Raw genomic sequence first — 26136 nt, 5'->3', positions numbered from 1 at the left:
AATATAGTAGCACAATATTGTTAGAATTTATTAAAAATAATTAATTTTTAATAAATTTAGAAGAAAAAAACATTAATCGAGAAATAAAATTGATCAAATGATTTTTAATAAATGTTTTTCTCTCTTAAATTTATTAAAAATTGGTGATTTTTGATAAATTCGAACGAATTATAGGAAGAATATCAAAAAAAGAGTGTGAATGTCCTAACACTCCTCTTGTGTTTATAATGGTCCAATGGAAGGAACTTGTGTTTGGCACCTTCAAATTTCGCTTGTTATATTGACTTTTACCCGAATTATACTTGCAAGTATTGAACGTGAATGAAACAACATTGAGCACTTGAATTGGACACGTACGTCCAAATGGAAACCTCACAAGATTTGCAGTCATTCTCAATAGTGAGACTGAGAACTATTAAGTTAACACACCAGAAGATGAATAAAACCTTTTTATAGTTTGGTAATCTTATAATAAGACATTTATTTATATTTTTAAAAAGTTTATTATGTCAAAATGAATTAATTTAATAACATATTAAATTGCTTTAAAATTTTATAAAATTTGTAGACTTGGTATAATAAATAAGAACTTTTAATTTAATGGTTAGATTGATGAAGTTTAGATATTAAACCACCTCTATGTAATTTTTAATAGATGATTAAACCATGCATAACAGACACACTGACAAAAACTAATAAAGGTATTTTTTTTGTATTATATTCCTTGAAATGTGACCCGTCTACAAACCGTTTTTAATATTCATTTTATTACAAATTATATTATATGTTATTTAGAATATTTATTACCTTACCTTCAAAAAAAATTATTTATTACCTTAAGAAAATAAAAAATATGTAATAGTTTTTCAAGAATAATCTTATTTATTAATATTATAACTAAATTTTTAATAAAGTTATGATTATATTTTAATTTTTAATATTATTTTAAAGGAAAAGGAAATATTTATGAAACAGTTTGGTTAATTAGTCGGTTCAATATTAAACCCGGGTCCGGCCCAGCCCAATAGATAGATGCGAATATGCGATATTGCGAAGTGGGCATTTATTGATGGCCCAGTAAACGAGAGAGAGTAGAAGGCCGAAAACACGGAGCGAAAAAGCGTCACGAGCGAGAGAGGAAGGAAGAGAAGAGAAGAGAGATAGGGAGAGCGAGCGTGAGAGGAAGATCTTCGATTTAGGGTTTTCAATTTCGTATTCAGCAAGGTCAGTGAGCGCCTAATTCACTGAATTTCTTTCAATTCTTAATCATTTTTTTGTTTTCTGTTACAGTAGAATACCAACCCCCAAAAGCTGTTTTTCATTTGGTAGTAGTACTAGTATATGATGATGATGATGATGATGATGATGATGACGATATTTGTGTGTGAGAAAGAAGTGTGCTTGTTGTGTGCAGGCGGCGAGTGTGAGATTTTTAGAGAGAGAGAGGTGAGGACGCTGAGTGCTCTGCTGAGAGATTCCATAACCCCAAGAGGAAGAGGAGGAGGAGAAGGTGGATAGATTTTTTTTCCTTTTTTTTTGTGCTGTTTATTTATCCTCAGAGCGGTGGATAGGGATTTTTCACTCTGCAGCGTTCCGTTCCATTGTGATTTGTTGAAGTTTCTGATGGAGCAGCGAAAGCTTGTGGTCAGTCATGCACGTTCAATTTGTTAATATTTTTTTATATGCTTTCACTTGTCAATTGCATTTATCAAAATTTCGACACCGGTTGATTTCGTTTTTCGCAATTGGTGTGCGGATAATTGCACATTAGGTTTTGGGGATTCCGTGGGATATCGATACTGAGGGATTGAGGGAATATATGAGCAAGTTTGGTGAGCTGGAAGATTGCATTGTCATGAAGGTTAGCCGTTGCTTTCCATTTGTCTGTTAAGTGTTGTTATTTTTCATGTGATAAAAATGCTTTTCTACCATGTCGATAATAAATTATAATATTTGATATGTATATGTATTCTGTATATTCCAATTATCCGTTTGTAATTTAACTCAATCCCCCATCTGTACTCCTATTTGTATGGAATTTAATAAAAAGTACTTGCTGCTTGCTACTTTTCAAGAAGAGAAATTAAGTAGGCCGAGGGGGTGAGTTTCCCATGTAACCTAAGATGTTTATGTTTATGAATCTATTTAGAGTAAACATCCATATCGGTATTTAAAGATACAATTAGTTTAGTTTTCTAATACTATTAAATACATCAAAATGGTCCTTCATTGTCAAAATTTGATTTCAAATGGTTGTGGTCTCTTTTTTCTTCTCTTTCTCCTTATGACTGATTATGAAGGAAATACCTTGTGTACTATCTTTTATAGTTCATTATTCATGGCTTATTTATCGTAAGTTTGGGTGAGAAAAAAGTAACATGCTTGGTCTTGGTGCTACAAGCACAGAGAAAACAAGAGGAGAAATATCAAGCTGGTTATGCTTTAATACTTCTGGTGAATGTGAAATATGATTGTCTTGTACAGGGTTATGTTAGATTGCCCGTACACTATTAAGTTTTCTGGAGGCACATTTTAATCCACTTTATTTATTTTAGGAGCGGTCAACTGGACGGTCTCGTGGTTTTGGATATGTTACATTTGCTTCAGTGGATGATGCTAAGGTAATTAGTTCCTCTCATCTTTCAAATGCTCATTTGATACACCCCTATATCATTTCTATATGCTATATCATGATTTTGATGACTATCTGGCTGCAGGAAGTACTATCAAGTGAGCATATTCTTGGTAATAGGACGCTGGAAGTCAAAGTGGCAACACCAAAGGTTTGAAACTTGAAATCTGGTCTGCTTTGTAGCTGGTTTAGTTTTTATGTACAATAAAATAGCCATATATTTTGATTGTACTATTTATTCTGTAATGCTTTCATATTAAAGGAGGAAATGAGGGCACCGGTCAAAAAAGTTACTAGAATATTTGTAGCCAGGATTCCACAATCAGTAACAGAAGCTACTTTCAGAAGGTATACGAGTATGTAGTATCTTCATTACAATAATCCACACTGAGGTTTTCTTTTTTTTCCTTTAGTAATATTTTCTTATATTGAATGTATACGATGAAGTTTGTATGGTAGTCTCATAACCTTATATTTTTCTTTTTCTTGCAGTCATTTTGAGAAATATGGTGAAATAACAGATTTGTACATGCCAAAGGTTCTTTCCTCCCTGTGATTGTTATTCATGCTGAATTTAATATGCTCGCTGTTGAATTCACATTTAGTTGTATAAATAATTTGTCAAAACTTATGCATGCTATACACTTTTTAATTATCGATAATTTACCATTTTTCCCAACAGGATCAAGGCTCCAAAATGCATCGTGGAATTGGTTTCATCACTTTTGCTAGTGCAGGTTGGCCATCTATATTAGCCTATGTGTTCTAATCTTAAGTTTCCATGCGTTTTAAAGTGTATGGGTGTTATATGTTAATTTTCCTTAAATTTATCTGTGTAGTCATCTGGGATCTTGGTTTCACTTGGAAAAGTGAAAATTTGACTGTACCTGCTACTTGCATTATTTTGATTTACTTCTTTGGTTCTTGGACTTCTGAAATATTGTGGAGAGGATGTCTCAATTGCTAAAAGGAAGATTTTGTCTTGCAGATTCTGTGGAGAATTTGATGTCAGAAACCCATGAACTGGGAGGTTCTGCTGTGGTGGTTGATCGAGCTACACCTAAGGCAAGAGTTTCTTTAGCTTGTCATTTTACTGTAGAATATTTTCTGGGTATTGCAGAGTAATGTGTCATGTTTAACCAAGACTTGTTTTAATCAAATTAATTAAATCTTACTACTGGATTTCATTTCCCTACACATGTGCATTGTTTAATGATTAAAGAATATCTTAATATTTATATTTGTCCTTATCCTTTTAGACTTTAGTGATTGTATATTCCTTTTTTTAGGATGATGACTTTAAGCCAATTGGCAGAATGCCGCTGCCGCCGCCAACACAAGGAGGATATGGCGCATACAATGCTTATATTTCAGCAGCCACTAGATATGCAGCACTTGGTGCTCCTACTTTGTATGACCAACCTGGCCCAATTTATGGAAGTAAGCATCAAGCACCAGTGTTCAATTAAAGTGACTTATGTTGCATCATATTGACTAGTGACTACCCTATTTTGTGAATTAGGAGGAGACCCTTCTCGGAGAACTAGTAAGAAAATTTTTGTTGGCCGTCTTCCCCCAGAAGCAACTTCTGATGATCTTCGTCAATATTTTGGAAGATTTGGTCGTATATTAGATGTTTATGTTCCAAGGGTAAGATATTAAAAAAAAATGCATATACTAGTGTTGTGAAAGCTGAATAACTTAGTTTTTTTTTTGGGTAGGATCCTAAGAGAACAGGTCATAGAGGTTTTGGATTTGTTACTTTTGCTGAAGATGGTGTAGCAGATCGCGTCTCTCGAAGGTCTCATGAGATTTGTGGACATCAGGTACGATGATTTAAATTTGCTGCTAACTTTTTTTTACTACCCTACTTTCATCGATTATAAGTTTTCTGTTTGTCCATTTTTCTGTAATTAAGATTTAAATGTATAGATGTGGTGGTGGACGGGGATCTGTGTGGGTATGAGGTGGAGATTAACTCCCCCTTATTTAAAAAGCCCATTCCTGGTTCGAGCATATGTTATTATTCAAATAGCCTCACTAGATTTTAGCAGCTTAACTAGTTGGTTCCTTCAAATCAGGAGAGAACGAGTCTTTAGAAGTGTGAATTTGTGGTTCTGTTATTACCTACAGAGATCTATGATATTACATCACTGTCTACAGTAATTACATATCTGCATAGTAGACCTATATAATTCGTGTAAAGGGTGAATTCCTTGTGACGTGTCATCATGCTGTGAATGTCAAGATAATTTGATTATATTTTTTTTGGTTTAAATATGATTTGATTAATTAACAGCTTGCACCTGCAGGTGGCAATAGATTCGGCTACTCCTGTTGATGATGCAGGGCCCAGTGGGAATTTTATGATGAATAGTATGGAATCTTTTGGGGGATATGGTGGTCCTGTGCGATCTTATGGGAGGATGTATGGTAGCTTAGACTTTGATGATGTGAGTATATACATACTAATGATTTTATGATCAATATACAAGGGAAATGGAATTTGGACAATTTGTCAAGAATTTGAACTACTTAGCAAGTATCTGAATATGAAATATTTTAGTTTTCTCAGTCTAAAAACACCGTTAATCAGTGGTTGTATTGGTGCTCCTAGGATGTAATCACATGCATTGAAACATTGAAGTATTGAATCTAGTTTCATGTTTTCAGCTTTTGAGTATACATTATTTTCTTTTGCAGTGGGGTTATGGAATTGGGAGACCATCAAGAGCAGATTGGAGGTATAGACCATACTAGTAGGACACAACTTATTGGTGCCGGCGAACTGTGGTGCAGTTGTTTAACTATGATTTTTAAAGTTTGTAAGAACTATAGATTGGATTTTATTTTATCCATCGTAAACCAGAAATACTTTTTTCTTTGAACATATTGTTATCTTGTATCCATTTGTACTGGTGCAGATGATGGAAATATGATATATTCTAGAACGACAATGTTACATTTCGTGCTATGAATTGTTCATTGTGTATTGTCAGTGGAGGTGATGCTGATGCATAATCCAGAATAAATTAGTCATATATGCTCTTTTATATTTGCGAGCGAACCTGGCTACGCTTTTCAGTGATCTTTTTGTAGTCAGGCCGGTATTAGTAATTACAAGTACGTAGTGAAAAATGTTCTAACTGAATCTTTTATTACCAGTATGTATGGACCGTTTAGACGTGAAAATATATAATAAAAACGGACGTTGGAAAGATGTTTCCAAATATATAAGGATGTTTCTAACTGATGTGTTGGCACCAATTTTAAATGATCTTGCCCACTGAGATGAATACTCGTTGTCTAGTTTGCCCATGTGATATAAATTTTAAAATTAAAGAGACATACGTTTCTTTCTGAAACGTGAAATATTTTGAATATTATTTACAATGCAAATTTGCTGTTAGTGGTGGTCATGGGAAACGCTCCAATTCTTTAACCACTCGCATTTTAGACCTGTGTAATACTGATTGTCTGAATCACTAGCATCATGGATTAGTAGCGACTACTTGTGCTCCTCCAACGATGCTCTTAGCCGAACAAAGAGCGGAAAAGAAATTAGAAGATAAAAAGAAAGGCACTCATCCAGAAAATCATCCCGATTAGGTCTCGTACACAATGCCAAACATATCAAATGGCTGTAAGACAATGTATTAGTAATTCACTATTAACATTGTTGGGAAGTACAAAAGGCAAACAAAAATGGCCTATGACTTGAAATATGATTATTCCTGCATTTTTCGGGACTAAACCTTAGTGATTTCAGGGCGTGGGTATGGGATTAAATATTAAATTATTAATTAATCATGGAGAGCATGAGTGCCGAAGCAGCTCCTTGGAGACCATATCTGGGCATATTTGTGGAATGAAAATACTTTGCGAGTATTGGAAACCTGCTGACCCTCTTGTACAGTTATTTGGTTTCTCATCTTTTCAGCCTTCATCTGCGCCCTTCTCAGCTTGTTTAGAATCTTATCCATTGATGACGATTTTTTCTTTTCCAATTTCATCTGTGTCAAACACTAAAATGATCAGGAAATAAGTAGAAATGCTCCTGCTAATGCTATAGTCAATGTATACACTATGTATATAATGAGTTTCATTATGCAGCATGACATGCCACCAATTTTACTGATAAGGGATGGAGCCTCCCTTGGTTAATGTAATATGTTGCCTACGAATTTAAGTAGGAATTGGGACACACATCATATGAGAAAGTTCAATATACAAGTTATGATGAGTAAAAAACCTCTAGTTTTCGTATTTCAGCTTCAGCCTTGGCTTTCTGCAAACTCTCCCATGCAACGATTTTGGCTTCCTCCCTCTGAATCCTGCACCAAAATAAAACAATGACATTATATCTCTTTTGCTCACGGAATGAATGTTGCATGACAAGGAAAATATAAGGTTGACCTAATACTTGGGAAGGGGGACTTAAGGGTGAAAAACGAAAGGGGGGAGTGAGAGGTTACAAGTTCGAATCTCTCTCATTGACATTTCTAATAAAATTAACAAACTAACATTTGCTGATAAAAAAAAAAAAAAGGCATGCATGGCAGTAGAATTTAGGATGCATTAGCTTAGTTGCATCTTCCAAATTCAATTTATATCTGGGGCAACCCCTAACCCAAGAACTCAAATAATAGAGTACTAACTAAAATCAGCTTTGAGTATCTAAAGAACATACTTGGAAGAGTCCAACGTTGAGTCTGCAATATCCAAACCTGAAGCTTTGGCTTCCGTTCTACTACTTTTCCTTGAGTGTATACCAGGTAGCAAGCTCAGCTTGGGTACATGGCTCTTAGACCACCTAACAGTAGTAGCCTCACGGTCTATCTCTACATCTCTGACCTCTAACTTTGCAGAAAGGTAATTTTGTTGATCCATGGTCGAATTGGGTGAAGATTTTGGTGCATCATTCTCAGTCTCAGGAGGGCTCATTTGAGTGCCTTTGTCACATTTTGAGAGAGATGTCACGTCGTCCGCATTCTTAGTTTCTTTTCGTTTCTCATCTGCGAAGCAAAATAACTGAAACATTTAAATGTGTAAATGGTTAATCCCTAGTTGTATGATTATTGATAATATTCAACAAGCATATCAAGCCCAGTACTCATCGAGGCGACAGCACAAAAAACAGAAAATCTCATCCTCGCTTTGATCGAGCTGTCTCCCACAAATAGCCCAAGACATTGATCATACTGCCAAATTGAACCGAGCAATGTATGATCAACTAATCTATGCCCTTGACTCGCATCTTTCATTTATGAATGACTTCTTATCTTGTTGGGTTTTGAATATTGGTGTTCTGAATACAGTACACTTAGATACACTTTAATATTCCCTGAAACTTGTCACATACATTGGGCTATAAACTAGCCTTAACAAAACTTAGATAAGTTTTTTAGCTTCTGTTGGTGCTGTTCTTCAATTAGAATTGAAATTTTACTTTGCTAATTCGTATCATTAAAGGATTCCACAAATTATCCAAGTAAAACTCCAATTCTGATCAGATAATAATACCAACGGTACTATAAGTTTTGCCCATCCCTTTGATACACATAAGATCATCTTAAATGGAATATGAAAAGTAAATTTAGAAAGTTTGCATCCGAAGAAGAACATCATTATCCATACCTTGAGAATTAGGCGAAGAAGGGTCGCATAGCAGTTCTGACCACATGGGTGCACTAGACACTGATGGGAGGGCTACACTATTTTCATTGAGCAATGGACTAGAGCATTGCATACTATTGTCAAAGTCATAACGGTGACCGAAAACAGCCTCATGTGAATAATAATGGTGAAGAGAAATAGCATCCGGTGCCAACACTCCCGTTGAAAAAGGAGAACCACCCATCATGAAGTTCTTCACTACCAAACCTTGGCGCAGTGGAATTGTGGGTGAGTAATTGGAGTAGTAGCCTGTTCCTGGAGGCATAATTGGACCACTTTTTGATTTCGGTCGCCGCTGCTGAAGTTGTGCATAGGAATTGGTTTTGTTGTTAGAATAGCCTGAAACGGGGCTACAAATCCATCTCTCAGCATCATCCCATTTTGAAGGTATTGTTCTTCCACTGTTAAAGGGTGTCAAGTTAGCTACACTAGCATTCCTTATGTTGCTGCTTGAAGGCTGCAACAACACCCTCTCTGAGCTCCACCCCTTTTGGCTCCCAATGCTTTTCTCACTGTAGTTTGGTGCCCCTGGACTTAGAAATGAACCAAGTTTCTGGGAGGAACCAGAACTCTTCTTCATCACTTTTGATCTACTTTAAGTTGCCAAGCCTCTCGGGGAAGCACCGTGGCACTTCAAATATGGAAAATCCTGTTTCTACTTATGTAGCTTGGTAAATGTGTTGCTGGAAAATATTGGTGATGATGATTCTGGAACAAAGAAGAAATAACAAAGAAAAAGCGCAAGTCTCCAAAAGGGCAACTGTGCTTTAGGTTGGTATAGTATCCAAAAAAGAATATGAAGTAGATTTTGACCACTCATTACTCAATCACTTGGTATGGTTAAATCCGTGTCACACCAAAGCAACAAGAAGGGCTTGAATGGGACGAGTTGTGGTGTTGTGTTAAACTATGACAGGAAATATTGAAATTAGACACTTGAATATTGTTAGGCTATTATTACTGACTTATTAGTTAAGCGTGACATGCTGTCATCAATATTTGTCGAGTGGCAATGATGGACTGGTTTGAGTAACATTTTCTGCTTCTATCGATATTGGAAGGATATGTACAACACATATGTGTGGACAATTATAGATTGAGACTTAACGAGTAAGTCCAATACCAATGAATAAAGCCATTCATTCACTTGAGATAAGAAGCGGTGTGAATTGCGGTGGAATAGTGAGTGAGATGGGTGTGGCCTTGCGAAGGAGGATAGGACGAGGACATGAGCTGTGAGACATTGTGCAGTGTTGCATAAAACACTTCCTTGCATTTGTCATGTGGTTTCCGTAAACTTGTTCAGAAAAAAAAGAAAAACTAATCATACACTCACTTTGTATTTCATTTCACTTCTATTCTATTTTTGTTTTCTATTTATATCTCTTTATTTCTTGTTACATCAATTGTTACATTGCATCTATCAATTTTTTTTTTTATATCTTTATTTCTCTCTCTCTTCCATTCATACACCCTAAAAATAGAGTGTAAGAGTATCATTACTTAATTGTTTAACAATCAACAGTTAAGACATGTGCTGTGGGCCGTGGAAGCTAAGACAGTATAAAATGGTAATTACAAATGCCAAATAGTGTCTTAAGAACACTTATTAAAGAATAAGAAATGATTTTTTCATTAAAGGTACTAAAAGCTATTATTAATGTGTTCTCATGATTTTTAATACATTTTCAGTATGATTTTCAATAAAGAGAATTATTTATTAGTTACTTAACTGTCAACATGATAAAAATATTTCTAGTACATGATAATTGATATACATACTTTTCAACAACACCATAGCACCTGCCAGCTGTATATGCTAAGTGTATTATTACAGGAAAAACACATGACACTATTCAAGTTGAAACAGAAAAGAAGCCAAAATAACTACCATGTATATCACTGATGACGTTGTTCAGTCATCAAAGCCATTTGTACAGTGTTATATATTATAGTTATTAGAAATATCTTCCTTTCTATAGATATTATAAATCCAAAGCAGTATAATTGGTTTTTCTTTTTGACTTTGTCATTGCAAATTAAAAGCCTTATAAATTATGGTGAGGAGTAAGGTAGCATAACACCACGTGCAAAAATTAATATGAAGAGAACCATTCCTAGATTGTGCGAGATTATAGCCTTTGGTTGTTAACTTGTTATCCAGAGCAAAGACAGTGATCCGCAAACACTTCAAATAGAGCATGTAACTATGCAAATCACGAATTTTGGGGCTGCTGGCAACCCCTTCACTCCTTGATTGCGCTTTGTAAGGAATAGGATAGTAGTAATTACTAATTCTGGCTATAAGAAACATCAACACCAACACCAACACCAACAGTTCAATCAGTGTTACAGTTTGTGCTGTTGTGGCAGGTCATGAATGAAACCTGTCTTGTAGTTGGTTCCCACTGTGCAATTGACCCTATTGCTACAGAAGGTTAACCTTCTGTGCCGGATCCAGTGAACGAAAATATCACCAGACCTGCTCACAAAGTCAAACATTATCTGTCCTGTATAAGAGGGGAAATAATTCAATTGCACTCCTCAGAAGTGAAATAAGTGAAACAACATATAGTACTTTTGACATGGTTGTGCAGCTCTTCTTGGGTAACCTTGGCAAACATGATTGCATGGTCTACATAAGGTAGGTAGAGATTGTAGATCTACTCAATCTAGGTATTCTTTTACAAGCTCTTGAGGCTTCATCCTACAATAATTTTATTGTAAACTCACACGACTGACTCAAATCACTCAATAGTTAAATTTCCGTAATGAAAGTTGAACCCAATAAAAAAAAATAGTACTAGTCTTGTTAACTCAGGTTGTTATTGTTGTTTATTAATTGCATCACTTGGGAAGTGTATTAACAATTCCATAATGTGTTATCGAAAAAAAAAAAACAATTCCATGATGTGTGCCTCCAAGCACTTCAGACCCACCTTCTCTTTGTTAATATGCGAGGAGTCAAGGAACCCAGGCCCACATTTTTAAGAACTTCATGCTTCACGGGACGTATTTCCATAATGAAGAGGCAAGTGTTATTTGGAACCCCCTTATAGCTGTTGACACCCTGCTTTAAAAAAATGAGCCAAATTACGTGTTTGATCTCTTATATTTTAGTTTTTGTTCAGTTTAATTCTTTATGTTTAAAAAGTTTTAATTTAGCTTTTTGTGTTTATAAATCAAGTCAAAATGGTTATATAAAATAATGATCCTTTTCAATTTTGAAATGTGATTTTGAATCATTTTTTTGCCTAATTTAAAACGTGAAAATTATTTTATTATATATTCATCATGAAAATTATGAAATCTAATTAAAGTAAAAATAAAAAAGGGGGTCAAATATAATGAAAATTGCTTGAAATTTTGGTTACTCATTAGATTTCCTTTCCACGATGTTTATTGTCTTTTTTTTAATTCAAAACATCAATTGGTTATACATGGGAGTGGATCCTCTGCGGTAGGAAAAACAATGAGATGGTAAAGTTTTACAATCTCACTGTGGAATTTTAAAATTTTTTTATTTCTATTTAAAATTTAGTTTTAAATATGTTTTTCCCTATAGTAATTTTTCATTTTTAATCTTTTTAAATTTATTTTTTTAATTTTAATTCTTATAAGTTGATATTTTTCTAATTTTTGTTCTACGTTTTTTTGTCTAATTTTAGTCATTATAAATTTATATTTTTTAAAATATTTTAATTTTTATTTATAATTCTGGTAAGTTCATTTTTACAGGAAGCAAAATTAAAAAATTCAAATTTAGGGAGGCTAAAATAAAAAAAAATGAATTTATATTGGAAAAAAAATCACCAAGTTACGTGAACTCAAAATATATTTAAAAATAAAATTTAATGAAAAGTAAGGATTGTGCAGTCGTAATGTCACTGCAGAATTAACAAATAACTTGAATTATTTTAATCCGGCGGTGGGTATCGATCTATGAGTTCATTGTTATGTGGGTGAGCTTATAGGATAGAGCCACCTGTACCACAATTCTGGTTCCAAAATCTAAAATCTCTACAAGTCATTTGAACCTAGCCAATAGCATATTGCCATTGAGTTCTCCCACAAAGTGCCACATGGCTTTGCGTTTTCCATGATTCACCAATGGTCATCTACATGCCAAACATTTTCTGTTCTTTGTCTCTAACAGAAAAAAACGATGCAACACATCACCACTTTTCCCTTCCTTTGTTTTTTTTTTCCCTTGTTAGTGCCTGCTTCTCTTCTTTTTATATTCATGCATATCATATGCCTTCACTTCCTCAACTTCAATCCATGATCTAATCTTTCACTTATTGCATTCATTCCCTTCTAAGCTTTTTGACTTTCTGTTGCTTTTCATCCACACCAACCGGCTTTCACAATGGCTTCTACCTTGTCATGCAACTCTTTCAATCACTCAATGGCAGTTTTCTCAAAATCTCATTTCTCAATTCTTATGTACAAAGAGCTTTCACTGGATATTTCACCTTGTGTGAGTTATGGAAGCAGAACAACAAAGCAAAGGAAGACACTGATGCAGATCAAAGCAACAGTGGCAGAGGAACCTCCTGGTGTTTGGAAAACTGTGGTTGTGTCTGAAAATGGAGGAGGAGGGGATGGTGCCCCTCAGAAGAAGAAGAAGCTTAAGGTACTTGTGGCTGGTGGAGGCATTGGTGGGTTGGTGTTTGCTTTGGCTGCAAAGAGGAAAGGGTTTGAGGTGGTAGTTTTGAGAAGGATATGAGTGCTATAAGAGGGGAGGGGCAGTATAGGGGTCCAATTCAGATACAAAGCAATGCTTCGGCTGATTTGGAAGCTATAGATTTGGAGGTTGCTGAAGAAGTTATGAGAGCTGGTTGTATCACGGATGATAGGATCAATGGCCTCGTGGATGGGATTTCTGGCTCTTGGTAAGTTTGAATTTGAAACTTATACCATGTCATATCAGTGATTTGAGTATTTTTCTTCTCTTCTAATTGTTAATGTTTTGGCATGGGATACCTGACTGGTTTTAGTTTATGATTCATGGAATTGGGTACTGCTAGAGTAGACCATAAAAAAACTTAGTTTCAACTTACTACTGTGCTGTGTGTTCATCCAAGCGTGATAATGGCCTCTTGTTTGGTCAGAAAGTTGTGGTACAACAGAAACTTTGAAATTTAGCTGCATCAAATGAATGGTTGACTTATTCAGAGGTGCCACTGCAACACAAATTGTGATAATTATAACAGTGTTTCTAGCAAAAAACTTCTACTAACAAAATGGTTTCCAGTGGGATTGATTAAAATATTTAGTCTTTATACATTGAATGAGTCTGGTTAACATTTATTTTTTGTTTCATTTGCCACAAACTACACTTGAAAAATTTGTTCAATACTGTTTGAGATAATTCAGGGGTTTGGTGTAGTTGTGACAACCTGTGAGAAGTGCTGGACAGTTTGTAAGTTCCATGCAAGAACTGAAGTAATTGCTGGCAGAATTTGTAAATGATAAAGAAACCTCACCTGATAGTATATTTCATATTTCTAAAATTGTAATATTCATTTAGCGTGTAACATATAGGATAAAGCAGGTTCCACAATATATATGCACAGGCTTGTTCTTTTAGTATAAAGCAGTACTATTTCTTTCAAAAATAGGAATCTTCTCCCTAAATATTTTATATAATTGAAAATATTTTTTAAGGTTTATACGGGTGCTCACGGGTACGGGTCATCCACGAATCCGAATTGATTAAAACTAATCCAAACAGTTGGTTTAGGTTATTTATGTACTTGGGTTAAAACTAAACTGAACCGATCAAAACCGTTTATGTACGAGTTGGATTACGGGTTTAGATTTATAGATCCGATCAAAATTGAATCGAATCGATCAAAATTTTTAAAATTGTTTGGGTTGACTCTAAATATTGTTAACATTGGAACTCCAAGTGTTGAAACTGCTAATATTGAAACTTACTAAGGTATTACTCTCAGGTACATTATTATTTGTTTCTCTTTTTTTTTTAATTTTTATTTTTTCAATCATGTTCATGATATTAATGGATTATATTTTCTCTCAGCAAATCTGGTTGCAGCAAACCTTATTGCAAAAAATTAATTTGTAAAAAATAGTTGTGATTCAAACTATTATAGTAAATGTAGTTGAAGAAGAATATTTTGTTTTAATTTATACTTGTCTGTTCTATAATATTATGTTAATGATATTAAATGAATTGATTTTACTACTTTCAAACATTTAATAATATTGTGTTAATTATATTAGATATTTGGATGAATCATAACATAAAAATAGTAGTTTAAAAAAAATATCAAATTTAAATGGGTAACCCATTAATCGGAAGTGAACCAAACTATTAATGAATGAGTTGAGTTGTGTTGAATTTTAAAAGAAATTGTGAAAACTGAACTGAACCAAACCGATCAAATTTGATTGAGTTGGGGCTTGAATTTAGTCAAAATCGACCCATGAATTGATACATAGTTTGGTATTAGGTACATCAAGTTTGATACGTTCACTCCTGCAGCTGAACGTGGGCTTCCAGTCACTAGAGTTATTAGTCGAATGACTTTACAAGATATCCTTGCTCGTGCAGTTGGGGAAGATGCCATAATGAATGACAGTAATGTTGTTGATTTTGTTGACCATGGGGGCAAGGTAATTAATTAAAGAAAGCTTTTAAGTTGAAGATTCTCTTCATATTGCTATCATAGGTGTTTTTTGAAGGTTTTCTTTCTTTCTTCAAGAACATGCATGGCAGACTAATGCGATTAAACATTGTTTGATTTATCAATTGTGTCATCCTGCATTTCACAATTGCAGGTAACAGTGGAGCTGGAGAATGTTCAGAAATACGATGGAGATCTCTTGGTTGGAGCAGATGGGATATGGTCCAAGGTCTTATTAAATTCTCTTGGATTCCAAGCTTTTTTTTAGCAAATTATCTTTCCTTGAAGAAATGAATGTTTACTTAATAGTGTGCATCAGTTGAATTTATAAAGCTCCTTATGGTAGAAGTATCCTAGAAAAAGTTGGTCATATTATGTTTGATGTGTGTGTGTGTGCATGTGATGATGTGAATTTGTTTTTCAGCTTTGTTCTTCAAGTGCTGAACCCTTTATGTCATTCTGTTTATTGAGAGTCTTTATGGTCATAGGTACTGTTTGTTAACATGATCTTAAACGGTATCATTTTATGGATAGGTGAGGAAAAAGTTATTTGGCCAAATAGAAGCTACTTACTCTGGCTATACTTGTTATACTGGTATTGCAGATTTTGTGCCTGCTGACATTGAATCAGTTGGGTAAGTTGGCCATGATTCATGTCTTGTATGGCTATTTATCCATATTGACTGACCTTTTTTTGTTACTATTAGTTTATTAACTATTTACCTTTATCATGTTGAGAAGCTTGAATTTTCCAGCTGGAAGGTACCAAGTATTCTTAGGACATAAACAATACTTTGTATCTTCGGATGTTGGTGCTGGAAAGATGCAATGGTATGGATTTCACCAAGAACCTGCTGGTGGTGCTGATATCCCCAATGGTTGGTGATCTTATTGTGTTTAAAATTTGATCTGTCAGAGCACAGCCTCTGCTGATGTTAAATTTTCTTGGTGCTCCTCTTATAAACAAGGCATACTATTTGAATGAGAAATGCTAACAACATGTTCTCTCTGACATATTCTTTTAAACACACTCTTTATTGGCTAAAATTTATTGAAAATCATAAAGTTTTGGGCGTCTTACTATTTATTTAACCAGTTCCACTTATGATTATATTATAGATAGACTGAACTGAGATACAAACACGCGCTAGTAGAGTTTGACTTGAAAAGAAAAGAGATTAAAAAAGGAGAACTGAATATTATTGTGTGTTTACAATACAAGCACCGGTCAATTTTTATAGGCTAGACTTATTAAAGTAAATACAACAACAAAACATATTAAAGGAAATAGGGAAGTTGGAAAGAAAAAACTATCCTAATAACTACAAATATATTTCGAATATCCAGGGAGATTCTATCCTATTTTCCACCCTCATCCTCAAGTTGGTAAATGAATATCAATTATTCCTAACTTTCTTGTAAGTTCTTGGGACTGCACACCGGTAATTGAACTAATAAAAGTACTGATACAAGTTGATGGTCCAACTTTGGTTGAATATAGTAATTGTGGCACTGGAAATATAGTAATTTGATGACTGTGCAAAGAAAGAAAGAAGAAATATATCTTTATTTTTCATGATTGCCTATGAAAAATTATAAGTTATCATATCTAACTCTTGAATTCTTTCTACATGGCAGGGAAAAAGGAAAGATTTCTTAAGATATTCGAGGGTTGGTGTGATAACGTAATTGATTTGATACATGCCACAGAAGAAGAGGCAATTCTTCGACGAGACATATATGACAGGACGCCAACATTTACATGGGGAAAGGGCCGTGTCACCTTGCTTGGTGATTCTATCCATGCCATGCAGCCAAATATGGGCCAATGAGGATGCATGGCTATTGAGGTACAATTGATATATTCTTAAATATTTTTTGTAAAATTAGCATTTAATAAATGCTTGACAACTTACCCTAACAACTTCATGAGGTGTGTATATATATATATTTCTTTTCGTCATTTTTTTCCTGTCTATTCTTCCCCTCTCAGTGAAATATGAAATTATGAATTTATTTTTATTCTTTAGTTAACTTCAGCAGTTTCATTCATATTCAGACCTAATAAAGTTGTCCAAGTTTTCTGGACTTAGGTATTTTAGAATTCAGACTTTTTCTTTTTCTTTATAATTGTTTAAACAATTTCTTTTTTTTTTTACCAATGACAGACATATGCAGAACTAACCCAAAAAAAATGCATAAAATTAAAATATTCCTTACTTATGGATGCAATGGACATCAACAAAGTCAAAATATCTATGGAACACTCAAATGATGTGGTGAAGAGCCTTTCTAACTACTTTTATCATTACAGGACAGTTATCAACTTGCATTGGAGTTGGACAATGCATGGCAACGAAGTATCAAATCAGGTTCTCCAATTGACATTGATTCTTCCTTAAAGAGGTACCAACCATTCACCTCTCAAACATGCTAATGAATGCTAAAATTCAAATCTAAAGCTACCTACTTTATAACAAATACCAGAATTTTGGAACTCATGAGAGGGAGGCAAAGAACTAAGAAATGTTCATATCAAATAATATAAAAATTAATGAAGTTGTGGACTTGATATGAACAGAGAGATGCTTGCATATCTCAGCCAATAGTCCAGTAGTAAATTTTACATCATTAGCAAATTGAGTGATTTGATTATAAATCTTTTTTGCTGACTCATATTACCTGTATCTTGAATCTTTTTCGCTGACTCATATTACCTGTATCTTGCTCCCTTTCCATTGTTGCTTTAAGCTATGAGAGAGAAAGAAGATTAAGAGTTGCCATTGTTCATGGAATGGCTAGAATGGCTGCTATGATGGCTTCCACCTACAAGGCATATCTTGGTGTTGGTCTTGGGCCATTAGAAGTAGGGACTTCAGTTTTAAAAATGAGATACTGAAGAATATAATGAAGGTGACATTGCCCACAAATTCATGGTTGCTTTCATTTGCAGTTTTTGACCAAGTTTTGGATACCGCATCCTGGAAGAGTTGGAGGAAGGTTTTTTACTGACAAGATGATACCTTTGATGTTGAACTGGATATTAGGTGGTGTAACAGCCGTGTCTTTTGGATTTTCTATTTTAAATAAATAAATAAAATTAATTAGTTCATAAATTTTCCATTATATAAACTAACTTTTAACGCAAAGTAGCTTTTACAAAAATATTCTGTTCCTTTTTCTTCTTCTGACGCACAAAAATTCTAACAGAACAATTGGAGAAGGAATTCTAGAGAAACGCTATCACAATTGTTAATGAAGAACGCTTGAACAATTATATCAAGGTAAGGGATGAATTACTTATGCTTGGAGATTAGATAAATATTTATTTAATGATACATTTATGATTATTGTTATTATTAATTATATATATATATATATATATATATATATATATATATATATATATATATATATATATATATTTGTTTTTAAGTCTTGAAGTTAGAGGTGCTATCTTATTATTATTATATATTTTTATCTAATTGTTAAGTATATTTTATAATTAGTTAAATTGTGAAATGTTAAATTGTAAACATGAGATATGATTATGAATGAGTGTATGATTAATATTTGTAGTGATATTACTTATCTTGTAAGTTATGAGTTATATAGTAACCCGATCAGTGTTTACCTAGAGAAAATATTTTTTATGCACAGGATTATAGGAAAAGTGTGGGGATTCCTAGTTAGGATCCTGAAAGGTTAAAATGTAGTGTTAAATATGTTTGAAATATAAGTATGAGATTATGAATATTGTATAATTCATTAACAGTGTCTGCGTGCAAAAAAAAATATTTTAGGGGTTGGACCTGAATCAAGATACTTGGTTTGAGTGCTTCTTTAAGCCTATGTTGGTCTCATGTGATTGGAGCATTCTCGCAAAACAATTATTATGTACTCATAAGCGCCCTAGCGTGATTTTTAACTGATATGGTATCACATTGCATATAGGCTTGAGTCTTAGTATAATTGTTGTATAACGCATGTGAATTGTTTATTATGAAATCAGCGAGTGTTGTTATGCCTTGATTGAGTGGGTGATTCATGAATAATGTGATAGGTGATTGAAATATGAAATTTAAATGATAAAGTGTTGAAATAACGTGAATTGAAATAAGTTGAGTTATGTTATAAATAGTTGTATAATGTATTTTTAATTATGTTTTTATTTATCTGTATTTTATTTAGAAATGTGATAACTCACTCCTGGTTTGTGTTTGGGCTGATTGTCATTTTGTTTCAGCCAGTATATGATGAGTTCTATGCTGGAGATAGATATTTAGTCTGTGATAGGGATATACTCTGATAAGTGTGACATTAGGGCATAAAATTTTATTTCGTATGTTATAATTCTGTGAATGATACAATTGTATTATGTTTTCTGTTTTAGTTTTTCTTTATATATTTATTTAGAATAGACGGTCTTGTTTTGACCTAGGATAACTTTATCTTTTATTTAAACAATTTCTATTATGATTTCACTAAGTGAATGTGAACCTTTTACTCTTTCGAATTGATTTAAATTAAATGTGTTTTAAAAAAATTAAAAATGATTTTTGCATGATTTTCTTTCCTTTTATCATTATGTGTTTAAAAACTTTCAAATAAATTTTGTATGATTTTATTTATTTATTATTTATTTATCTATATTTATGAGGATAGAGGGTATCACAGGTGGCAATGGGTAAATGATGAAAACCCACATTTCTTTTGCTTTATAACCTTCATTATGAATTACTGAAGTTGGTATATTTTTGGAGGCATTCTTACTCCACTTCTCATTTAGGATGCATGTTAGAAATCTGTGCAATTTTACTTCCATCATTTACATGAAAATTGGTGCTACTTTGCAGCTCCAAACTTGAAGGCAGACCAGTATGTTGTAGGCTCTCAGACAAAGTATGTTGCTCAAAATGCAGTTACTTTTGTACTTTGTTACTAAGAAGAATCTTTTATTGGTCGTGTCTGTTAGATTTTCTTTTGATCTAGATATTGGGCTTGATTTTTTATGAAGGCAAACGGCCAGTTACACAGATGGTTTGAAGCCAACAATGCACTTGAGCGTGCCATTAATAGGGAGTATGTCTATGGCCCAATATGAACGAATATCATCCTTAGGATATTGCATTCCGTATCCATATATCACATAACTGTTGTGTCCTTCCTTCTCTGATATATAGGTGGATTTTATTACCATGTGGAGATGAAGCAGGTACTACGAAACCTATATGTCTAAGTCAAGATGAGATTAAACCCTGCACGATCGGGTACGCCTTCAGTTGCTCCTACTTACAATGTAGTTACATAATCACATTCTGATATTGTATCTATTATGCAACACAGTAAATCCTCAAAAGTTATATGTGTCACCTCTTAAGTTCTTCAAAAACTTCGGTCACCAACTTCGTCTTTCAAATATTCTTTTTTGCAACCCCTTAGTCCTTAAAATTTTTTTGTCATCAAATTAGTCTATGAATTATTTAATTTTTCATCACATTAGTCTCGGCTCCCCCCCCCCCCCCCCCCCAACCACTTTAGTCCTGTATTTTAGATCATTGAGGGATTAATTTTGCCACAAAATAAATCTTTTAGAAACTAATATGACGATGCTTTAAATCTTCGAAGAACTAATATGTTGACTAAAATTTTTGAAGTACTCATGTGGCGACACATGTGGCATTGAAGAATTAAATTGACGGTTTATTCTATGAAATGAATTTTAACTTAAAGAGAAAGTGTTGAGACATCATTTTGAATTTATTTTTATATTCAATTTAATGAGAATCTTAAGCACCTGTCAGATTTTGGATGTGTCTTTAAAAGACAACAAAGTTCTTCTTGCTCAGCAGTTATTGTTCACTGTGTTCATTCTCAATTATCACAAAATCTTTTTTTCCTTTTGAATAATACATAAATTGAAATTACAAAATTGTCATTTTAGTGCCCGAAATTACTACATGACGGTCATTTTGGTTCCCAGCATTACAAAGATGGTCATAAGGAATAATGATTAATGTTTGTTAATTTTAGGGGAGTAAAAAAACATGTTTGTAATTTCAGAGATTAAATTAACCAGTGCTCATAATAGTAGGAACTAATTTAGTGTGTTATCCTTTTTCTTTCGCTCTCAACCCATGCTTTGACACGTTATTGTGACATGCAGCAAAAAGATCATCCAGGCAGTTCAATTATAATACCTTTACCCCAGGTAACGCAATTTATCATGAGTTGAATTAAACATGGTTTGACAGATAAATGGGCTTCAACATCATGCAAAAAAGTTTTTTAAAGGTTTCTCAAATACATGCAAGAATTAACTATAAGGATGGTGCGTTCTTCTTGACTGATTTGCGGAGTCAACATGGCACCTGGATCACAGAGTAAGTAAAAGAAATGTCAGGCTAATATTTTATTCTAAGTTTAAATTCTTGAAAATGTATATTTAATTTCTCTCTCATCATATTTTCAGCAATGAAGGAAGGCGGTACAAGGTACCTCCAAATTATCCTGCTCGCGTCCGTCCATCTGATGTGATTGAGTTTGGTTCTGATAAGGTAATAGACTATCCCTATAGGAAAAATACTTTCAATATATACATATTGTACATTTGATTCTTCTAAAGCTTATAAATTATAATAGGTGCCTGCTTATAAGAGAAAAAAGTAACCAAACCTTTGACTGCACTAAATACAATGAAATTTTATACTTAGCGAAAGCTTAATCATGGTTCATTCAGGTGCAGTAGTCCTGGAAACAGCATAACATGTAAATAATTGAACGTTCTTAGGCCTCTACAAATCGAGTTGGAACAGGTTTGGTACACCTGGTTACTTACCAAGATTATTTGGAAAAAAAAAATTTGTGCGTGGCTTGAATATGACTCAAGTAAGACTACGTGTGACTTGGGCAAGTTGGGCTATAGCTAGTATATGCCTTAGGTGGCTTGACATGTAAAGTTACGTATGCCTTGGGGTATTGCTAGGATTGCCTTATTCTCTCCCTTTCTTTCCTCACAATCAAACAGTGTTAATGATGGTAAATTCAGGTGCAATAGTCCTGGAAACAGCACAACATGTAAATAATTGAGCATTCTTGTAACCTAGAAACATTTAGGTTAGGCCTCTACATATTAAGTACTGGTACACGTTAGGTACACTTGGGTACTTACCAAGATGATTTAAAAATAAAAATTTCTACTTTGCTGGGATCCTGTTTGTTATTAAGAGTACGAGTAATTGGAGGGTCATTGTCCTTATATAGAGTTGAACAATGGGCAACTCACATTCATGTAGCAGGACCCTCAGACATGCCTAACTAAGGGTCAAAGGATCACAATTTACAAGACCTAGAAATAGTATGGGGGTATTACTTAACGCACCTCATTATTTGTTTTGGTGCACCCCAAGTGAAGTGTGATAAATTGTTACCCAGTCTGGGGGACTGTATTGGGTCAGGTTCTGAGATGGCCAGGCCCATGGTTTTGGACTTTTGGGGCCTGGATGCACAAGTCTGGAGGGAGACTCTGAAGTGGCCTATTGGCCCTGGATTCATATGCTGGGTCCAGAACATAAATTTTTCTTTTTTGATCTTAAGTTTATATATTAATCTGAGTCCGTTGGAGTCAGTTTATGTGACTATCAAAGCATACTTTAATCAAAATATCATACATCATAGAATCAGTCGGTACCTGCAAAAAGCCAAAAACAATGTTACTGGAGCATTCTTAGTTTGTGCAGAAATGTTTTAGTTCCATATTTTGTTTGTTTTCCTATAACCAAGGTTCATTATCATTTGATTAGTCTTACTCATACACACCTTTTATCACTCACGATTATTTAGAATAAAAGTAATCCTTTCATTGAATTTTTTAACCAGTGCACAAATTTCAGTAGTTAAATACTTTAACTAAAATAATTTTGTGAGGCAAATATATATAAAAAAAAGTGTGTTAAGTAACATTTTCCTTCTCTTTATCCAACATATAAAGATATAAATATTTTGTGTACTACTTTGATGTCCTTGCTTGAAAATATGCAAATTTGCTTCAAATGGTGTAGTTTTATGGTGTCTAAGTATCCAAGTTATTTGCAGGCTTCATATCGCGTTTAGGTGACAAGATCTGCTCCAAGAGAGTCTGAAAAGGAAGGAACAAAACTTTATCAGAAAGTATGATTACAATTCTGTTCAGTCACAATTTGTCTTATAAGTCACAGAAAAGTTGTACAGCATAAAAATCGGAGCCGTAGAGCCAACATCTCCATCCCTTTAGTGCAGGGTATAATACAACAATGTCAATCATTTAGGATCTGAACATTTTATACTAACTTTTGATTGCGATTAAGAGAATGGAATTGTAAATTTACTTCTGATACAATAAAGGAAAATTGATTTCTCTTTGTAGCTTTCCTTGATTTGGATTCGAGTCTTTTTTACTTTGAAAGGCTTAGCCAAATTCATGACAGATGTTTATATGGTTAGTTGATTGGATAGCATGGATGGTGCTCTTATGTTGCAATCTAATTTTGTTGGCAATACTCTCTTTTATCATGAGTTGGCATGAGCAAGCGATGTATATGATTCCCATTTCCTACATCTATACTTGACAGACAAAAGGCAGACACTAGCATTTTATCATGAATGAGATGTCATTGTTTCTAGGATACTTTATTAGATAAGGAATGTCATTGTATAATGGTTTCATTTCATTGTCTCATGTATGCACTATATTTCATGTGCCAGAATAGGATTATATTGCAGAATTTGAATGAATCAACTGGTAGGGCTATAATATTTCGGAGACTGTTGAGGGCAATTATTCAGCAAACAAGGTCCAAGTTTTGTCTCTGCAGCGTGAGGCCGTGGCAGACCTTATATCAACTTTCACAAATTCACATTCACATATTTGGGACACAATGTGAACAAACAACGTTTTTATTGGGCTCGAATTTTATTAATGGTCAAAAGTTTTGTATTTATTTTATCTAGAGTATTATTTTCCATGAATCATGATGCTTTTGGCTTTGTAACCAAACAAAATTTTGGTATGTCAGGTGTTGAGCCTGCGATCCGTACTCAACTCTTTAGGCCTTCCTAATCATATTCATAGGATACGCTGAAGCTAGAAACATTTGTCCTCATCCTCGTATGTGTTACTAGTTCACAATTCTCCTAAGACAATTATTTTTTACATATGACCAATTATTTTTGAATTCAAGACTTTATGCGAATTATCCAAATCTTTTATCATTAGTTTTGAATTTCCCCAAAGATGAATAGGTACATATAAATTAGATAGGAAATAATTACTAATCCAATTGTTTTGGGGTTGTTTTGGGGGTAAAGATACGATGGTCTAGGGGGAAAATGAAATCAAACATTATCTATGTAGACCTAAGTATAGAGTTACAAACCAAAAGATAAGATGCATGTATAGTGAGAATTGAATTTTTTATCACTAAGATAAATGTAAAGTGAAAGATTGTATTTTACAAGATGAAAACTTATTTGAATGGATGTATTGAAAGTTATTTTTGTTTCAACTTTCAAGAGAACTTATCTATTATAATTGGTTACAATCTTCACTATAAATAAAGAAGAGAATTAGTGAAAAAGAAACACATGTAGAAAGATTATGAAATAAAATCATTTTGTTGAGAGAAAAATATCTTTATGTGATAACGTTATCATTTCTTATAACCATTGAGTGAGGTACTCAGTTTGTAGAATCATACACTATTTGGGATGAGTTACAATCTTGTAATCATTTTTGTGATAAAAAAAATATTTTTGAGACGGTTCCGTAAACGTAGACAAGAGGTGCAGTTAAATTCTTGTATTTGTTATTATTTTTTCTACAATATAATCTTTGTAATATTCTCACGATTCTTTATAAGTATAAGTAATTTTATTTATGGGAGTATTATGACCCAATAATAAAACATGTATAACATATGGAATTGGCTGTAAGGAGCCTTCTATGCAACGTTTTTAGAATGATAAAATTAATTAATATTTTTGAAATATTAATTATTGTAATGCAGAAAAAGTAATGAATTGAAAAGGCCACTAACATTTATGTGTTGATGATTTAATGGTCTGAGATTGGTTTTGTGTGTTCTCAGAGCATGATGACATTGACAAAACACGGACCCAAACGCAAAATTCTGAGCTAGGAGGACGATTGGTGCATGGGCCTAGCCTGGTCCTACAATTAATAATGCAATGCACACTAGACATGGCATGGTAAGAACACGAACCATATAGCGAAGGACAATGTTGGAAGATTCGACAAGGTTGCCTTAATGTCAACAAGGTACAGTCACCATCCCTCAATTCTCCACATTGTCTCCCTTTGCATGAACAAAATCGAAGTGAAAGATCAAAGTTCAAACTTAGGAATATGAGAGGGGGTGAAGTGGTGGCCACTACCATCACCCTCTCTGCCAGACAAGATAACTTCACCACCACCACCGTCCACGGTCACCTCTCCATCACATCACTCCTTTCCTTTCTAGTCTTCAATTTCAAATATGTATTCATAAGCATGGCTAGGATTAAATGAGAAGGTACGTGGAGCCTACATGGGATCGCATTTGTGGGGTTTGTTCAAAGTGCCTCAGACACAAAAACGACGGAAGGGCTATGACCATACACATTTATGAGAATCGAAGGGACATGGGGCCACCTCAATAAGAATAATTCTATATATTTTTTAACAATAATAAGATAAACTGTTTTTTATATATTCATTTAATTAATTGAAAGAGAGGGGTATGAGGACGATTTTTCTTTTTATTTCCTACATGATCGGTCAATTGAAAAGAATCCGATATTAAATATGAATATATCTCTAATTCACATGAATGATGGGAGAGAGAAAGACAAGAGACAAGTGATCAACGGTCGGGTTCAGAAATCACCGTGCGTACAGGCAAAGAAGGTCCAATTTGCACTGCAGTGACCGTTGGTGGATGCATTTATTGCTTGATTGCATTATTTTCTATTTCGACAAATATTTGTGCTGCTGCAGCAGTATTATTACTATTATAAATGTTTTCATTCATGTTATCTAAAAATTGGAGTGTGAGCCTTATGGTGCTGTAGTTACATTTCTGTCTCTTCTATTTCTCATTTGTTACTATGTATGACCCTTTGACTATGTGCTACTCGCCT

General features: G+C 33.8%; 2 protein-coding genes and 1 pseudogene across 3 annotated transcripts; 2 read left to right on the top strand and 1 right to left on the bottom strand.

Annotated features, from left to right (window-relative positions):
• The first annotated feature begins 1044 nt into the window (after positions 1–1044).
• On the top strand, positions 1045–5589 carry LOC100795240 (DAZ-associated protein 1). 2 transcript variants are annotated; one of them, XM_003517253.5, is made up of 14 exons: positions 1045–1224; positions 1415–1644; positions 1772–1861; positions 2556–2621; positions 2718–2783; positions 2895–2980; positions 3125–3170; positions 3315–3369; positions 3621–3697; positions 3922–4072; positions 4155–4282; positions 4354–4458; positions 4945–5085; positions 5336–5589. In XM_003517253.5, the coding sequence occupies exons 2-14, from the start codon at positions 1624–1626 to the stop codon at positions 5390–5392; spliced, it is 1089 nt and encodes a 362-aa protein (XP_003517301.1). In that variant the 5' UTR covers positions 1045–1224; positions 1415–1623; the 3' UTR covers positions 5393–5589. The 2 variants fall into 2 exon arrangements, with proteins under 2 accessions (XP_003517301.1, XP_014631629.1); XM_014776143.3 differs by having other exon boundaries at positions 1097–1224; positions 1394–1644.
• Positions 5590–6270: 681 nt separating this feature from the next.
• LOC100794712 (uncharacterized) lies at positions 6271–8943 on the bottom strand. Its single transcript, NM_001255302.2, is given in 4 exon segments — positions 6271–6645; positions 6885–6966; positions 7323–7647; positions 8270–8943. Coding segments are annotated over 4 exon segments (1236 nt in total). The 5' UTR covers positions 8889–8943; the 3' UTR covers positions 6271–6435.
• Positions 8944–12333: 3390 nt separating this feature from the next.
• Positions 12334–23364, top strand: LOC100794185 (zeaxanthin epoxidase, chloroplastic-like; annotated as a pseudogene).
• Positions 23365–26136: the final 2772 nt, after the last annotated feature.

The sequence above is a fragment of the Glycine max genome, chromosome 1 (assembly GCF_000004515.6).
Source record: "Glycine max cultivar Williams 82 chromosome 1, Glycine_max_v4.0, whole genome shotgun sequence".
Classification (NCBI taxonomy): Eukaryota; Viridiplantae; Streptophyta; class Magnoliopsida; order Fabales; family Fabaceae; genus Glycine; species Glycine max.
This window is presented reverse-complemented; position numbering and strand designations above follow the sequence as displayed.